The 17,121-nt window shown below is 32.4% G+C and overlaps 1 protein-coding gene across 5 annotated transcripts in view; it reads left to right on the top strand.

Annotated features, from left to right (window-relative positions):
- LRRC7 (leucine rich repeat containing 7) overlaps positions 1–17,121 on the top strand; it is a 430,080-nt gene that overhangs the window by 325,328 nt on the left and 87,631 nt on the right. For all 5 annotated transcript variants that reach the window (XM_064493462.1, XM_064493461.1, XM_064493460.1 and 2 more), the window contains exons 12-16: positions 5,979–6,108; positions 7,124–7,239; positions 10,834–10,903; positions 12,822–12,921; positions 15,181–15,305. In XM_064493462.1, the coding sequence (XP_064349532.1) occupies positions 5,979–6,108; positions 7,124–7,239; positions 10,834–10,903; positions 12,822–12,921; positions 15,181–15,305 (541 nt within the window). The remainder of the gene's footprint in view (positions 1–5,978; positions 6,109–7,123; positions 7,240–10,833; positions 10,904–12,821; positions 12,922–15,180; positions 15,306–17,121) is intronic.

The raw sequence follows: 17,121 nt of genomic DNA, 5'->3' as shown, positions 1-17,121 counted from the left end.
TGGGCATTGCACCAGCAATCTGTGTGTTAACAAGCCCTTCCAGGGATTCTGGTGCATGCTAAGTTTTGAGACCCACTACCTGGATTCAGCTTATTTATACAGTTACCAGCTAATTATCTTTTCAAACCCTATTCCATTGTGCCTACATCAGAATTACCTAAGATGCTGGTTAAAATAAAGCTGCCTTAGACTGAAATTATTTCAGTTTTTTTGGCAGAGTCCTTGAGAATAAACTGTTTGGAATTGCAGTATTTAGTTGTAAAGTCAAAGGACCTAGAGAGAGAAATTTAAAGCACAAGAGAAAAAAGAATTAGTGTATTTCCCAAAGTGATGGAATTATCCTCACAAGAAAAAAAAAAAAAGTTTAGTCTCTTAACTCTTAGTCTGTACTGTATACTGGCACTATTAGGCAGTAACTGTTCCTCTAAACAAGTTTCATTGCTCTCTCTTTAGTTATTATATCCCTTTCTATTAAATCTCTGCTAAAATAATTGCTCATAGTCATCTGAAATTTGTCTAGTTCCCATGTCTTACTAATCAATTGCTGGTTTTCATATTTTGTCTGCTAGAAGGTTTTATTTACATGAAACAATCAATTTTTAAAAAGGAATATTACAGAATAACTTTCACATGTTTCAGGAACAGTGTTCAAAATTTTTTTTCAGAGTGCTCGCAGGTTATTTTGATGTAGTGCCATTTCCATGCCAGGGGCTTAGTATACATTAAATCCTCACTGACACTCTGCATATCAGACATTATCAACCAGTTTGATAGAGAAGAAAACAGGGCTTAGGAAATAGATAAAGCTCACTCAGCTATTAAGTGGCCTCACGAGAGTTGGAACCCAAGCCTGTCTGAACATTTTCCACTGAATAACGTTATCTCTGTTAAAGAGTTAAAAGTGAACTAAGAAAGTGAAGCCCAAAGTCATGTATTTTTATGTTTATTAGCATCTACATTAATAGAAGATTTAATGGTACCTAATGGTTTCTAATGGTCATAAATGAAGTTAAAGTGAAATTATAGGTCATCTATGTAATATGTCCACAGCCCCTCTTCCCTATTAGCTAGGTAATTGAAGGTTAATGGTACAGTAATATCTTTTCATCCAAAACTAATTTGTGGAGATCGAACTAGAGAAGAATGTAGAGAAGTTTTAGAAAATTGATTCAATATTGTTGTTGTTGCTTAGTGTCAAGCATTACTATCTCCAGTAAGTGTCACTTGTACTGCTATGTGATCTAAGGCAAAACCTTACTGAACACAACTCTTGTGATATTCATATATGGATTTTAGTTCTTATTGATGTGTGTGTGTTTTAATGTTTTTCTTAACAATATTTGCAAAGACTTTATTTAAAATTGTGTGGTCCCAGGACCAGCAGCTTCTACATCACTTGTTACAAGTGCAGAATCGGGGCTCCAGCTCAAATCACTGCATCTGAATCTACGTGTTAGCAAGTTCTCCTGGTGATTCATGTGCACACTGAAGTTTGGGCAGCCCTGCTTTACAGTATTTTACACCTCTTTTACAGTTAGGTTTCACTATATAGACTACAGAAAAACACCTCTAAAAAAGGTAACTTTTTGTCAATTTTTTTTGTGCAAAGGATAATGTAGTTTCAGGTGTATAACATGATGATTCGATATTTGCATGTATTGCAAGATGATCACCACAGTAAATCTAGTTAACATTCGACACCGTACATGGTTACAAAAATCTTTTTCTTGTGATGAGAACTTTAAAGATTTACTCTCTTAGCAAAGTTCAAATATACAATACTGTATTAACTATAGTTACAATTCTATATCATTATATCCCCATGATTTATTTATTTTATAACTGGAAGTTGGTTTTTCTTGATCACTTTTACCCGTTTTGCTCACCCCTACCCCCACCTCTGACAGCCACCAATCTGTTCACTATATCTATGAACTTGGTTGTTTTTTGCTATTTTGAGGTGGGGGGGCGGATTATTTATTTTTTTAAGATTCCACAAATAAGCTAGATGAGGTGGTATTTGTCTTCCTCTGTCAGACTTGTTTCACTTATTTAGGTCTGTCTTTTAAATACCAGTGATAACTTGAATAAGTGTGGTACAACTGCACTCATATAAGTGATTTCTAACAAGATAGCCATCAGTAAAGGCAGCTAGAATGTTACATTTTGAATTTGAACTTTTAAATTTCAGAGATCATTGAAGGGTGTATATGTTGCACCTAATAGCTTTTCTTTGTAACCCAAAGATGTAAAATACTTTCAAGCTATGAATTATTGATTCAGCTTAGTCCATCGTGTAGTAAAAATGTTGCCTTTTTATTGCAGGAAGTCCTCACTTTGCATAGTAATAAGGGACCATGACAACAACCACACATGCTGAAACTGTGCAAGATAGTCCTAGTAATCAATGGAGAAGATTATGATTGTTCTGGCAAAAGGTCTTTGAACCTTTTCACAATATTAAATATATTTTGAAATGTTACTGTTGATTATAAATGTATTGGGAAATGGAAAAATAATGAAATCAATATGTATTCAGTACACTGTCATTGTAAACATTAGGAACATCAAGAATTAAACTGGCGTTTTTTTGTAGAAAACTTATCAAGATTAGTTTGAATAGTACTTGCCTTCTTTTCATTGTGTAAGTTGTAATTCAGAGTGAATGTCTTTTCTATGCTTCAGTGAATTGCCATACTCTTTTTAAGCTTGGATCAGCTTCCAAACTTTTATCCTTTGTGCTTTCAATATCATGAAATATCTTGGGGAGATCCTTTAATGTAAAGTTTACTGCCAGGGTCACTTCCTCGGGTACATCTTCATCTTTTTCATTACATCTGCTTTCCTATTGATGTCAGCAAGTTTACCTTTACTAAGTTCCTATGGCAGCATATCTTCAAGCTCTCAAATAAGGGCAGGCGGCTTTCCCACAGTCAGTATTTCTTCTGTAATTCCATTTATGTCCAGTTCAAATCCTGCAAAGCTATTTGCACAGTGTACTGAAAGTTTCCGATATACTGCATGCACGTTACTTGCTGTTACTTCCTGCCATGATGCTTGAATATTTTAAAATGTATACTTTATGTCATATTTATTCCAAAACTCAGCTAAGGAAACTGTATGACATCCAGTTGGAGCATCAATAGCCTATTCAAAAGTCTGTGTAAAATAATAGGCTTTCAAAGTTGAAATAACTCTTAAATCTATTGATTGGATTAATGAAGTTGTTCTTGGTGTCTAACAGCAAATTTTCACATTTTCATTTAAATACACAAGAAAAGTAAGATGATCAACAGCATTATCCAACAGCAGTAGTGCCTTAAATGTTAAATTATTATACCTGTAGTATCTACAGCTGATTGACAAGAAGGCACCACACCTACAATATTTGCTGTGTGTGTGTGAACTGAGTAGCAGATGTGCAGTGACTGGTCACTGATAGACTTTGAAAAAAGTAATGTGACTAGTCACTGATTATGACGCACATCTGTTACTTACATTGTGATTTGCAGGCTGAAGAGTCAGCAGCCAAGTGTATAGTTTACACAGTTACAGTGAATATACTGAGGTAGCTGAAATTTGAGCCATGTTGTTGAGGGGCTAATGTTATCTAAGGAAACCATGATAACTGATATCTGCACATATTGAAGCTATGCAAAGTAAGGACTGCCTTACTGGGACTCAAGACTAACCTCAAAGCACGTTTTCATAATAGAAGGAAAAAATAAGAAATTTCAATTATATTTTTTAATTGTTTAATTCTTTGACTTCTACCTCTGAACACACAGCTAAAATTTTCATTTTAAGAAGTCTCTGGTACTTTTATGACCATTTGCTGAGGACATGACCCCCAAGCCATTGATAGAAACCTCTTTCATGCAATTCACCAAATTTATTTAGTGTATTATATCCGTAAGACACTGTGCTGGACTTTTTTTAAGAAACAAACTGTTACTGGGTTTCCCACATATGTTGATTTCTGCCCCCACCAATATGTACACAACAGAGTCATGTGGCCATGGACACTTGGCACCCAGTGACATGACCACTCCTTCATGTGAGGGTCTCAAAGGATTTAGAAGTGAATTTCTCAGAGTTCTTTAATAAAAAGAGAAAATATTTCCTTCGTGGGTATTTTACGACAGGTATCACGCTAAGTTCCTTATAGTATTTCATGAAATACTCAGAGCAACTCCGTGAAGCAGAAATTATTAGTATCCTCACTGCAAATATAAAGAAACCAAGGCTTATAGAAAAGTAATAGGACTTTTCTAAGTCAAAGGAAAAGTATTTGCCTAAGAGCTATTATTCACAACTGAATGCTGTGTTTCACCACTTCTGGGTTCTAACCAGCTGAAGCTGCAAAGAACCATGAATCGTGAGTTACCCTCACCAGGGTCAGACTGAACTTGGCTGAATTAGAGTCTTTCCTGACTTACCTACTTGTACACAGACTTGTGAACTTACCCACCCTCTCCAAAATGCACATTTTACATCCTGAATGAGCATAATCATCATGACCCCATGTCACCACCCGCTTTTGGCCCTGACTTTTCCCCCTCAGAGCACAGCTGAGTGAATTTCTTCTGGGTATGAACAGGGTGTGTTCCTCACCTGTCAGTAAGTAAAATCAGCTTTGATTTTTGAGCTGTTGTCTTTGTTTTCTTTTTTGATACCCAAGATTTTTTGTCTAATAAGTGACAGCGCTGGGACACAAGCCCATTCTGACTAACGTAAAACCCAAATGTTTCATTTCTTGTTCACTTATTAACTAAATGATGTTAATAAATTGCATTCAAGTCAGCTATTTCCGAGATACAAAAAAGGAAGCTGAGTCTATCGCCTTGCTCCAACTAGCTCTAATTCATCCCTTTACAGTGATGAGATCATCACCCTTGGGGGTTCCTTCCTATTACAGTAAAGCAATGATATGAGTGGTAATAACAGTGTAATAAGATTAACATCAATGACAACTTAAATACAGCTAGTGCTTACTCTGTGCCAGGCCCTCTTTTTTTCCCAGCTATCTCAAACCAGGCAATGAAATGTCTTGTTCCCATGTGATAACTTGAATGTGTATTCATACAATTCCTTTCTGCAGATTGGGGGTAAAGCGGGCCAAGTGTGGCATGGTGGGGATTGTGGCAAACTGGAGAACTGTGCTCATTTGAAGGCAGCAGGCATTACTCTGTTTCCATTACTTGTCATGGAAGAATTCCCTTTTCTCAAAAGGTGCCAGAAGTCTAGGTCATTATGTAGAATTTACCACTTTTTAAAATACTTTGTAAACCAAACAAAACATATCTGCTGGTTGAAATGAGCCCATCCATAGCCTCTGGTTCTGATGCACAGGCTGAGAGGCAAGAAGATACAGTGGAACCACATTGTCTGCATTTAGGTACTGGTGTTCCTGCTTTGTGTGGCCTTGGGCAAGTAACTTGGCCTCTTTATGCCTCAATTTCCTTATTTGTAAAGTGGGTTTAAAATTATAGCTATCTGACAGAGTTATTGTAAGGAAAAGATTAGTTGTTTTTATTTCTAAAATGCTTGATCAAATAGCTAGCATTTAAGCAGTGTTTTTGTTGTTCATATTTTGCCCCCTTATCCTCTCTTGGACCTGCCCTCAATACCCTTCTGCCTTACTGTCATATGAATTCCAAGGATATTCATTTTGAGCATCTGACTATAAATGACATCCAAGTTACATAAAAACAAACAAACAAAACTTTTTGTCATTCTCAATGGCTCAGTTAAATAACAAGTGAATTTAGAAAGGGGAAAACAAGGAACTATATCTATTTTACCAAACTGAACCACTTATTAAATGGTATTGAACCATTTGGCTGAACTGATGAATTAACATATATAATATTATGCAATCACCAGATAAATAACTTTGATGAATTTGAATATGTGGCTTTTTCATTACATTTCTTCCATCTCACCTTTTAAAACGTCTAATGTTTTTAACTTTTCAGTTTATCTTTATTGGAAGAATTTGACTGTAGCTGTAATGAACTGGAGTCACTGCCTTCTACCATTGGCTACCTTCACAGTCTTCGAACATTAGCTGTCGATGAGAATTTCCTTCCAGAATTACCCAGAGAAGTGAGGAATAAACCTGTTTCTATTAATTAACTGTCAATGAAACTGTTTTGTGATTAAATCTTAACAGGTGCAAAAGCAGTGTAGCTACATGAGTTGAGCTTTTAATGTATGTAGGAATTATCTACATATATATTTGTTAATCATTCTTTTTTAAATCACAAGTGATAAATTCTTATGTTTGACTCAGAAAAATGCATTTGACTTAAGCATCACTTGCCAAAATAGTAATAAAATTATATATTAATTCATGCTAAGGGATATAATTTTAACTAATTTATATATTTTGCTTTTAAGAACAGTTAATAAATAAATTTTGGGATAATTACATTTCCACTTCTAAGCTTCTTAATGTAAATAAGTTTTTTAAAGTATCCTGTTGTGTAATAGTGTTTTAACTTCAGGATCCATCAAAAGGGTCCATTAGTGTTTATCTCTAAGTGGGACTTTAATTTATTAATCTCAAGAAAAAAACTGTGACATATACTTTCAATTGAACATTTTCTATTAAACACTTCTCTAATACAGGAACAATAATCCATATATCATTATTTTAGAACCAAAAGTTATAAATAAAAATGATAAATACCATTGTAACATGAAGTAAAACTAACTTTGCCAAGGAAATGTCAACAACAGCTTGATTTCTGAGTATGTATGATCTGTTACAAATATAGATGTATTAGTAATTACTTGGATGGACAAAAACAATGTGATTTATGAAAACAATGAAGTTAACAAGTATTCTACTCATAAAATTATAAAGAAAATCCTCCCTTCATTAATATTTAAAAGAATATAAAACAGACACTGCCTTAATGTCTAAAGGAATATATATTTTATACACATATTTTAAAGAGTGAAATTATAAAAAATAAAATAATACACATACTACAAGAGTCTCAAAAGTAATAAGAAAATCACTGTCAATTAATTAAATTACTTTATAAATTATCAAAATCAGCGTAAGACATAGTTTATACTGTGATTCTTTACTTATTTTTTTTTTTACCCATAGATTGGAAGCTGTAAGAATGTAACAGTTATGTCTCTACGTTCCAATAAACTGGAATTTCTTCCTGAAGAGATTGGACAGATGCAGAAACTAAGAGTCTTAAATTTGAGTGACAACAGGTATTCCTGCAACATTTGACAATCATATGTAGTTTTTTTTCTAAAAGCAAATTGTTTCTTATTAATAATTTTGAAAAAATTTTCTGTTTTATGAATTATTTGGAATGCAAATATTTATATGAATGTACAAATACCCATTTAGAAAATGATAGAGTTAATTTTTAAACTGATATTTCAAAATTTTATTATTTGATTATACAAAATCATATATTATATATTAAAGTTATATAAAATTTACACTCCCAAATTTATATACTAAAACCCTCCCATAAGCAGAAATCTTAATATTATGAAGACATGGGAAATTATTGTAATAAAAAGCTACAAAATTTATTAATATAGATATGTACATAGGTATGTGTGTATGCATACATATATGTTTTCATGTATATATTTATGTCTCCAGTAAATTAACTGGGCTATATGTATACTGTCCAAACCACCAAAACACTGGTAAGAAGCTAGTAGTCAAAACTCATAAGGTTTGTACATTATAGTAAGGACAGCCAAATAGTTATTTAGTCATGTTCAGAACAGGATGAACAAAGAAAGGATAGGTCCTCTTCTTGTGACAAAGTTTATATTGGTGAATGAGTAAAAAGAAAAGATGAAAATGCAATTCATCTTTGTTTCTCTTACAAGTGTCCTCAAATAGGAAAGGATAAAAATAAATACTGACTGAAAATAATTGCTAAGATAAAGCTATTATGGAGTAGAATAAAACACTTGAACTGTTTTCATTAAGTTTCAGACAGATAAATGATAACATGAGAAGCTAAGAGACTTTTCAGTAAAACTATCAAAGATTAGCTTTTATGGAATCATGAAGAATGTTCAGAGTTTGAAGTTTCACTAAGTGTAGGAGTTATCATTTGTTAGTTTGTTGAAGAAAAAAATAATGATGCGAATTTCAAAAACCATTCACTTAGTAGCTCAGTCATATTCCCACGTAAGGAATAAAACACTTTTTAAAAAGCTTTGGAATTTTTAAAATCAAGGTGACAAAGAAACTTCATAGTTTGGTGCAACAAGAGTAAGTCACGTCGAATCAACCCTATTTCTTGTTTTGACTGGGTTACCAGACAGAAAAATGAGGAAAACGCATTAATTGTTGTGCCAAACTTTCAGTAAGACATTTTTTCAAATTTTTCTAATTATATTCTTGGGAATAAGATTAGAAATATGGTCAAAGAGATATTGTAGAAAAATGGATTCCCAGTGGATTCAGTTACAGTCTTCTATGGAAGTGAGCTCTGTTATTGGCAACCTGGAGGGAAGGTTTCCATGATGAGCTAGAAGTCTCTCCTAGATTCTTGGTCTGCTCAAAGTTTATACATTAATAATCTTCATGATGATACAGAAAATATGCTTATAAATATTTTCAATGACCCATAGTTAGGATTAATGGAGTTATTTATTCAACAAATACAGCATATGTGAGTACCTACCATGAGATGGACACATTGCTTAATGCTAGTGCAAAAAATATTAATAAGACACTGAGAATCTCATAATATTTAAAATACTTTATTAGGCCAGAAATGCAAGCTAATTTATCTCCTAGTGCAGTGATTGGAACATAATATAGAGCCAAATTAGAATTTTTAAATTAATGAATTAATCAATGAATTTTAACCTGAGATTAAAATCAATATTCAGTCAAAGCTGAGGCCAAAATTGAACATTACTGTCTGAGAATAAACTGCTTGGATAAAAGATTAAATATTAAATGTTATCCAAAAGTCATGATTATTCTGATTTTATATTTAGAATATAATAGATTTTTAAAGTTTGGCATTATAGTTCAGGAACAATGATTGCTTTACACTGTCAACTGTAGGATTACTCCTGTGATCAAATTACTGCACATTTGTGATACTAAAGGCTCCCTTTCCATGGTGATCACTGGAAGAGCAAGGAAAATTGAGGGTAACTTATCCTTCGCTAACAATTTCTTTTTCTCCATATTCTACATTTTTTACTTAACTGATGATTTATCATGGATATTGTATGTGATTCTGGAGAGTTTCCCCTCATGTAATTTTGATGGGGCAGAATTGATATTCTACTTTTAATTCATCTCCATTCTGCAATTTAATTCGTAATCTATCTCTGTAAAAAATTCTCCTCATAATAACTTGCTTTACAATTTCTGACTTACTTAAATGAAATTAAATAACTTAAAATTAGAAATAGCTTTTATAGGCAATTTTGTCTAATGTTATAAATGCTAGTACAACAAATAATTCTATTTAAAAAAGAATTATGATATAATTTAATCTCTTATTCTTTATATTATTTATGTTTTACAAATATTTATTACCTCAGAAAGGTTATTATATCCTTCCTAAAGTTACCTAGCTAATGCACACTCTGTTGATATGTTTATTGGCTTGTCAATATCTTTTCATATTTATTTAATTATTTGATAGTGCTTAGCTGCTTTCAAATATACAATTAACTGCTTTCACAATCCTAATGATTGTAACATTTTTCGCTTCTGTTATCAGAATATATTTATTTATCATTTGGCTGATAGAATTCCAACATATTAGACTTAAGGAAATTTTCATTCCGAGTTATATCTAAAATGTTTATCTGTACCCAAAAGTGAACATGCAGAAAGTAACAATAAATTTATTGGTGCCTTGTTTGAATTATTCGCTATACCGACTAGTCACGATGGTAACCCATGTAATGACAGCATATTGATCATGCACAATTTCAGGGCTCTCAGATAGTATGTTGAAGTAGGCATTGGTGATTTGGCTCTCCACAGGCTGGAGCCAAGGCTAAATAGGTAATTTTGATTGAATACCAAGACTGATAGCAGCTTCACATTTCTCAAAATGCTATTTTTAAAGATTCCCTCTTTGAATACCTACTACACAATATACGAAGGGTAAAGAACAAAAGGACACACTTCTAGGAGTCAACATAAAGTTGGGAGCTGTGAATCCCGTTAGTAGTAAGATGGAAATGGCCCCTTGCCCTCATCGAGCCTACAGTTTTGTGGGGCTATCAGACAGTAAAAAAAAATTTACAAAAATAAATACATAGTTACAAACCATGATATGTTCCATGAAGGAAAATACAGGTGCTTTGAGACGAGAATGGGGAAAGAAATTTAAGTGAGGAGTCAAGAAAAGCCTCTTTGAGAAAGTGGCATTTAAGCTGAAAGCAGAAGAATATATGGGATTTTAGTTTAGTGAAGTACGGGCGGAAGGATTCCAGACAAAAACAGGAGCTGGCTGGCGCTCAGAGCAGGCTGATAGGTGGCCAGTAGCGCCAAGGGGACCGAGTCAGGAGACCAGCAGCAGAAGCAGCTCTGGAGAGGTGTAGGGGGACCAGATCTTGTAAGGGCTGGCAAGCCATGTTAATTAACAGTTTGGGATTTCATCCTAGATACAGCGGGAAGCATTTGAAGAGTTGTAAACTGGAGATTGTCACTTGTTAAAGATTGCTCAGGCTACTCAGTGGAGAAAATGGCGACAAAAATGAAATAAATAAGTTACAGTATTTTAAATAATTCTTCATAAAAGTAAACTTTACCTGTCTTCGTGAATGCTGTTAGAATGTTCTTATTTTTTACAGGTTGAAGAATTTACCATTCTCATTTACCAAACTTAAGGAGCTTGCAGCTTTATGGCTTTCTGACAATCAGGTAAAAAAATTTAATTACCTGATTTATTTTGTTCATTACAATGGACTATCATTGAAATTTTGACTGACTAACTTATTCTCAATATTTACCTTTGACAATTACTGCAAAATATAAATTCTTTATCCGCTGGTAAAGGTAGCAATTCAAATATGTATTTCATTGCTGTGAACAAAACAGTGCTAAAATTCTCACCCCCTTTAAATACTTCAATTTAGCATCTACTTTATTCTCAGAGCTCTAATACACAACCTAATCATTTTTGTAGCTTTTCAGCCCTGGGTGGCACATGCATGTCCTTAGAGGATGTACTTCAATTACATCTCTGAAGGTGAAGTGTAAGAAATTACTACCGCAATCCCCACAAGAGGAAATTATTGGCCTCCATGTTCCCTTTTTCCTTCATACTTTTAATTATAATCAACTTAATTCTAAAACTTTATTCTAAAAATTTGCATATATCTTTTGTTGCTGTTTCTAATATTTTCTTTGAAATTGCTTTGATATTATTTCTTATACTTATGAACATAGATTATAATAGAATCAGTAATTGAGTGTTAATGAATAATTTTATTAACTAGAAAAAATAAATAGTTGAAGACACCTGATTTGCCACCAGAAAAACGAGTGACAGACAATTTTTACTTTTTTCTTGTAATTCTAAAATTTTAAAACATCTTATCCCAAAATATGAATGACCAAGTGAAAACAAATCATCTAGAATTTAGTTTGTTACCGTTATTTTCTGAGCATAAAAGCAGCATTATGGTAAATGAATTGTTCAGAGATAGGTATTGGGCTACTTTCATGAAAATTAAAATAAATCTCTACAAAACGTGAAATGGAATTGTAAGAATAATGTTTGTATTCCTATTGTTGTTACAACACTTTCTTCCATCTACTAAGTAACAAATTAGATTGTCATTCAAATTCAAATCTTATCAATGGGCTATAGATTTTTTGAGGCATCTGTGTATCATTATAAATAAATCATTTCTGGAATCAATGTGAATTATGCTAATGGAAGAGGCTATTCTACAGTCTTGCATTGTGAAAAAAAATCCCCTAATATCCTGATTTATTATTCCTGTGGATGAATGAACAGAACAGTGGGTGCATCATTTAACTTTTATTTAGAACAGTGATTTAATAAGTTTCTGACTCAGTTTCATGAGACAGGTTGGTATCCCAAATCCCCTTTGTGCTTCGCTCTTATTAATAAATGTCATGAGATAAGATTTAAAACATTAAGTAATATGATTATTTTCAATATATTTACATATAGTATTTAATATCAAAGTTCTAAAAAAGCTCTTCAAAAATAGTATTTCTGAAGTCAAATTAATAAATCAAATTAATAATAGAGAATTAAATTTTACTATCCATTGGTAAATATCTTGTGATATATTAGATACAAGTATAGTGGCTTATGTGTATGTGGACCCTCTTTTGGGTTACAAAAGTATCTCTTAAAGATAAATGCTTATGTTTTAACCTAATTAAATTCATAGATGATCTTGTATAGTATGAATTTGAAAGCAAATTCCATTTGTCCTTTTTGAAGGGCAATTGGTAAAACTGAATGGGCATAAAGAACTGGACCAAAAGTTTACTTAGTTGAAACAATTTAACACATTTTGGTCTATTCAAGATTAAAACTGATATTGCTCCGTGAAGATGAATAGGTTTTGTAAAATAATATATTGGAGAAAAAAATCTCATTAAGACCTTAGAATTTGAAAATATTCTTCTACAATAATCTTATTTTATGTTATACTTTCTTATTTCATTATCTTTTTCCTTATGTTTCTTTTAATTTTTCATTCAGCTCAGTGAGGCCAGACAATTGACCTTCTTATATAAAAGAGATATTCTTCATATTTGCTATCTTATTAATGTAATTTATGTCCTTTGCTTCCAGTCCAAAGCCCTTATCCCTTTACAAACTGAAGCCCACCCAGAAACAAAGCAAAGAGTATTGACTAACTACATGTTTCCCCAGCAACCTCGTGGTGATGAAGGTAAACTGTCAGTAGAAATTTCTCCTATACTTTTATGATTATGGATAAAAGGGGTTAATTTTATTCTGACTTCTGGACAGTACTGGCACATGGGCAAGACTGTAAAGATAATTACATTACATCTATAAATCATTTTGGATTTGACTCTAAGCATGAATCCTATTTTCCATATAATATTTTAAGTAAAACGTAACACCTCTTTACATTTTTCATGACAATAATGTTAACTTTTAGGAGCAACTTCTCTTGATGAATTGCAGTGCACCGAACTAGTTAACCAAATGTGATACCCAGCTAACTGAAATGAGCTAGGAGTCAGATCTTAAGGAAGGGTCAATAAGATGGTTTGTTTCCTTGTTCACTAATTTCATGAACACAATTTAAGCATTTAGTCCTGTGATCTTAGGTCAGAACTATTTCATGTTAAGAGCCAACCATAAAGAGATGACTTGCAAATAATGACCAGTTTTTCTTTTTCAAGTTTAATTTCCCTAAACAATGTCCACAGTTATGATAGGAATAATTTTTGAAAAACCGAAACCTTTTTCAAGAATAAAATCTTCTATCTTATGATCACAGTACTCACAAAATGGCTAAAGGAGGTTTATTCCTTACTGTTTGGAATTCAGCATGGGCTCCTCAGCCCGAGCCAGCCCAGGCTGCCATGCACACGTACCACAGTCTTACAGTAACAACAGTTCTTGAAAGAGTAAGCCCACTTCATTTGACTCAAGGATTAAATCTTCCCAATCCATTTAAATGAGACCAACTTGCAAAAGAAACTATTTTTTATGTATTTCTCATTTTTAGGATAACTATAATGAATGTCTATAGTCTTTGACTTAAAACGCAAGTGAATTATTTTGAGATATTTTAGGATATTTTTATTCAAATTTTGACTTACAGTAGTAGGAAAAAGAAAGATTGTTTCATATGTATTTTTCAGGCTTCAGTAAAATTGATCTTTTGAATTTATGAAAGAAAAGCCATTGGGTTTGCATATGGCATAAAAAAGTTTTAAGTAAGGATTACGTTTTATTCATGTATCTTTACTTATATTTGCATTTTAATATCCCTAGATTAACAAAATATTTCACTACAAAAGGATGTAGGGGAAAATGAAAAGTGTCTCATATTGACTGGTCATTTCTCATATCTAGTCTCACAGATTAAACCCCTAATTTGTTCCAGGTAATGAGGTAGATCTAGTTAGGTAAGGTATGATGTTCAGGAATCAGCCTAGTTTGTTTTTTGTTTTGTTTTGCTTTGTTTTTTGTTTAGTTTTGCTTTCCTTTGAGGAAATCAGAATTGGTCATAGAACAGTTTTCTTGAACTTTAAGCAAGTCACTGTTTGGTTTCTGAAGCAGAAATATAATAAATGAATTTTCAGAATACCTTGCAACAAACAGAGATTTATATAATAAAATTCTTTCTTTAGGAAAAAATTTATCCTAAACTAAGTATTTTCATTGCATTTTCATGTGATGTTCACAATAATGTTCCAAAGAAGATATTACCATTAGCCTACATTCTGATATAAAGATTAATAAGCCATTTCTTTTCCCTGTCAATTTGAGACACATTTAGACTAGTTGAGATCTTAAAGACTAAATTTTCTACATGTTTTTTACCTTACATTGTCTCCCACCAGACACATAAAACAACAACAACAAAGTTTGCAATCTTTGTTTATTGCAAGACCAAAGTTATGTAGTACCCTTTATAAAATCCTGATAGAGTTTATTGGTTACAGTTATGGGCTCTTTAATCACACAGACATGGAGAAGATGCATGACTTTGAACTAGTCTCTTAAAACTCAGCTATAGTTTTCTCATTATCAAATTGAGGATTGTATTAGTACTATCATTGTGCTGTTCTGAAAATTAAAAGAGATAATGGTTTAAAATATTTAGTCCAACTCTCTGTCATCATAATTATGCTATGTAGAGTCCATTCTCTACACTGGAAAACTTCCCAACCCCAGTATATAGTTGATGTGTCATTAGCAAAGCTGAATTTGAGTTAAGATGTTAAAAGAGTTTGTAACTAGTACCAAGGGAATTTTATTCCTTCTTTTTCTTTCTTTCCTTCTTTCTGCCTTTCTGTATTTTCTTCTTTCCTTCTATTTATTTTTTTCTTTCTTTTTTATTTTTGTATTTGTTTGTAGTACCTGTTGCCTTTTTTTGCATAGTGTACTAAGCTCTATTAATAACAATTTATGTGAAAAAAAGCAATAATACTTTGGAATCTAACTGTAGATTTCCAGTCAGACAGTGACAGCTTTAACCCTACACTGTGGGAAGAGCAGAGACAACAACGCATGACTGTTGCATTTGAATTTGAAGAAAAAAAGGAAGATGATGAAAATGCTGGGAAAGTTAAGGTGAACCTTTTAATTTTTGTTTCTTCTTTCTTCTCATTATTTTTGTTTGTCCATTGTTATTATTTAAATTGACTTTCAGACTAATTGAGTGACCTCTGCTAGAAGGTCAGATACATCTTCAAGTCTCATGGTGGTACCTTTCATTATAGGAGGATGGTGATTTTGGAAGCATTGTTGTGCTTCAGAATGAGACTAATGTCCCAGTTCTGACTGAGCAAATTTGATATGCCACACCATCTTATCAAATAGCAACATGAAAGAGATTCAAGCTGAGAGAAAGCCAAAAAAACAAGAAACAAAGAAAAAAATCTGAGCAATGGGCTTTACCTAAGCACCTTATTACATCTTTGAAACTCTGAAATGTGTCTTTTTAAATCATTGAGCAAAGCAAGGCATCATGCAGACTGTGTGAGGCCAAAATACACATTTATGAAAGTGCCAGTGGATTAATATATTACGTTGGCATTAAAATCTCTGAAAGATTCTGTCTCTGAAATATTTGAGAAGAAATTTATGAGTTTTCTTAAATGTGACAAGTTTTAATAGAGGTGCATACCAAACAGCAGGTGATGTTCCTTAGGAAAATAACTTGAAATTTTTTACCTTAAAGCATATTTTTTAAAAAGTCCTTTATTGGAACCAATCTAAGTCAAGTAACAGGATTGAATTTTAAAATCTTTATGTTTCCATTGTATAAATTTTAAAATATCAGAATTTATATGGATTTTATCAACATCAGATCTTCATGTTATCATCATCATCTTGAATCTCTCATTAATTTTTATGGTATTATTTTTGCACTTTTTCCATCATGAGTACTAACAGCTCTCACGCTTGGTGACTAATTACTTAAGTAATTGTATATGCATCCTATTAATAGATCTAGACTGTGTGATGTGTTCTTCTTTTCTGTCCCCTCATTCCCACATTTTCTAAACTTTTTTCTTAAACCAACACACTCTAGAACCTTACTAGAATTAGTAAGGTAATTGAAAAGCCCTACCTATATCATTGTGGAGAACCCAAAATGGATTCCCAAATCAAAATGACAGTTCTGGTGATGATTTGGGCTTTAAAAAAATGTTTCTGAATGGTTGATTAGTGCCATCTAATAACCAAAGAGACATTTTTTTAACTTGTGAATTCCTAGAAAAAATAATGCTAAACTAAAAATAAACAAAAAAAGATCTTTAGAGTGTTTCAGTTCTTCTTTCAAGGACTTTGTATGTTAAATCCAGAACCAATGGATGATGCATTCTATACTGGACCTCTGATTCATTCTTTTACCTCATTGAATGTCAAAAACTACATACTTCTTCCTAAAAACCTCTATATTCAAGGGCTCCAAGAAGAAAAGAGTGCATTTAATATACTCTGGTATATGGGTCAATGAAAACATAAAATATAGTAAATGCAAACAGTTATTTAGAAGCCCTGTTTGTGTGTTATGTGATCAGGTTTGATTATAATTAGAGTAGGTTCATTATACTTTAGAGTACATTTTTTCTATGTTTATTTATATTTGATTTATTTTATATATTAGTGAAACAATATGTGTTTCCAGAATGTCAAACTACTTGGTTTTGACTAATTTGAATATTTCCAATGCCATTGGCTATTGGATAAATTAGAACACAAACTTCCAAGTAAATCATCATGGAAGTATGATAAATGGAATATGCTGAAATCTTACACTAAATTAATTATACTTTTCTGGTTCATTACATGTACATTAAATTTAGCACCATTTTACCTTTAATTTACATAAAATTTTAAAAGGAATAGCTGACCTGTGGCATCAACTTCTAAACGGACT

The sequence above is a fragment of the Camelus dromedarius genome, chromosome 14, assembly GCF_036321535.1.
Source record: "Camelus dromedarius isolate mCamDro1 chromosome 14, mCamDro1.pat, whole genome shotgun sequence".
Lineage (NCBI taxonomy): Eukaryota > Metazoa > Chordata > Mammalia > Artiodactyla > Camelidae > Camelus > Camelus dromedarius.
The sequence above is the reverse complement of the archived record's forward strand: the minus strand, read 5'-3'. Positions and strand labels throughout refer to the sequence as shown.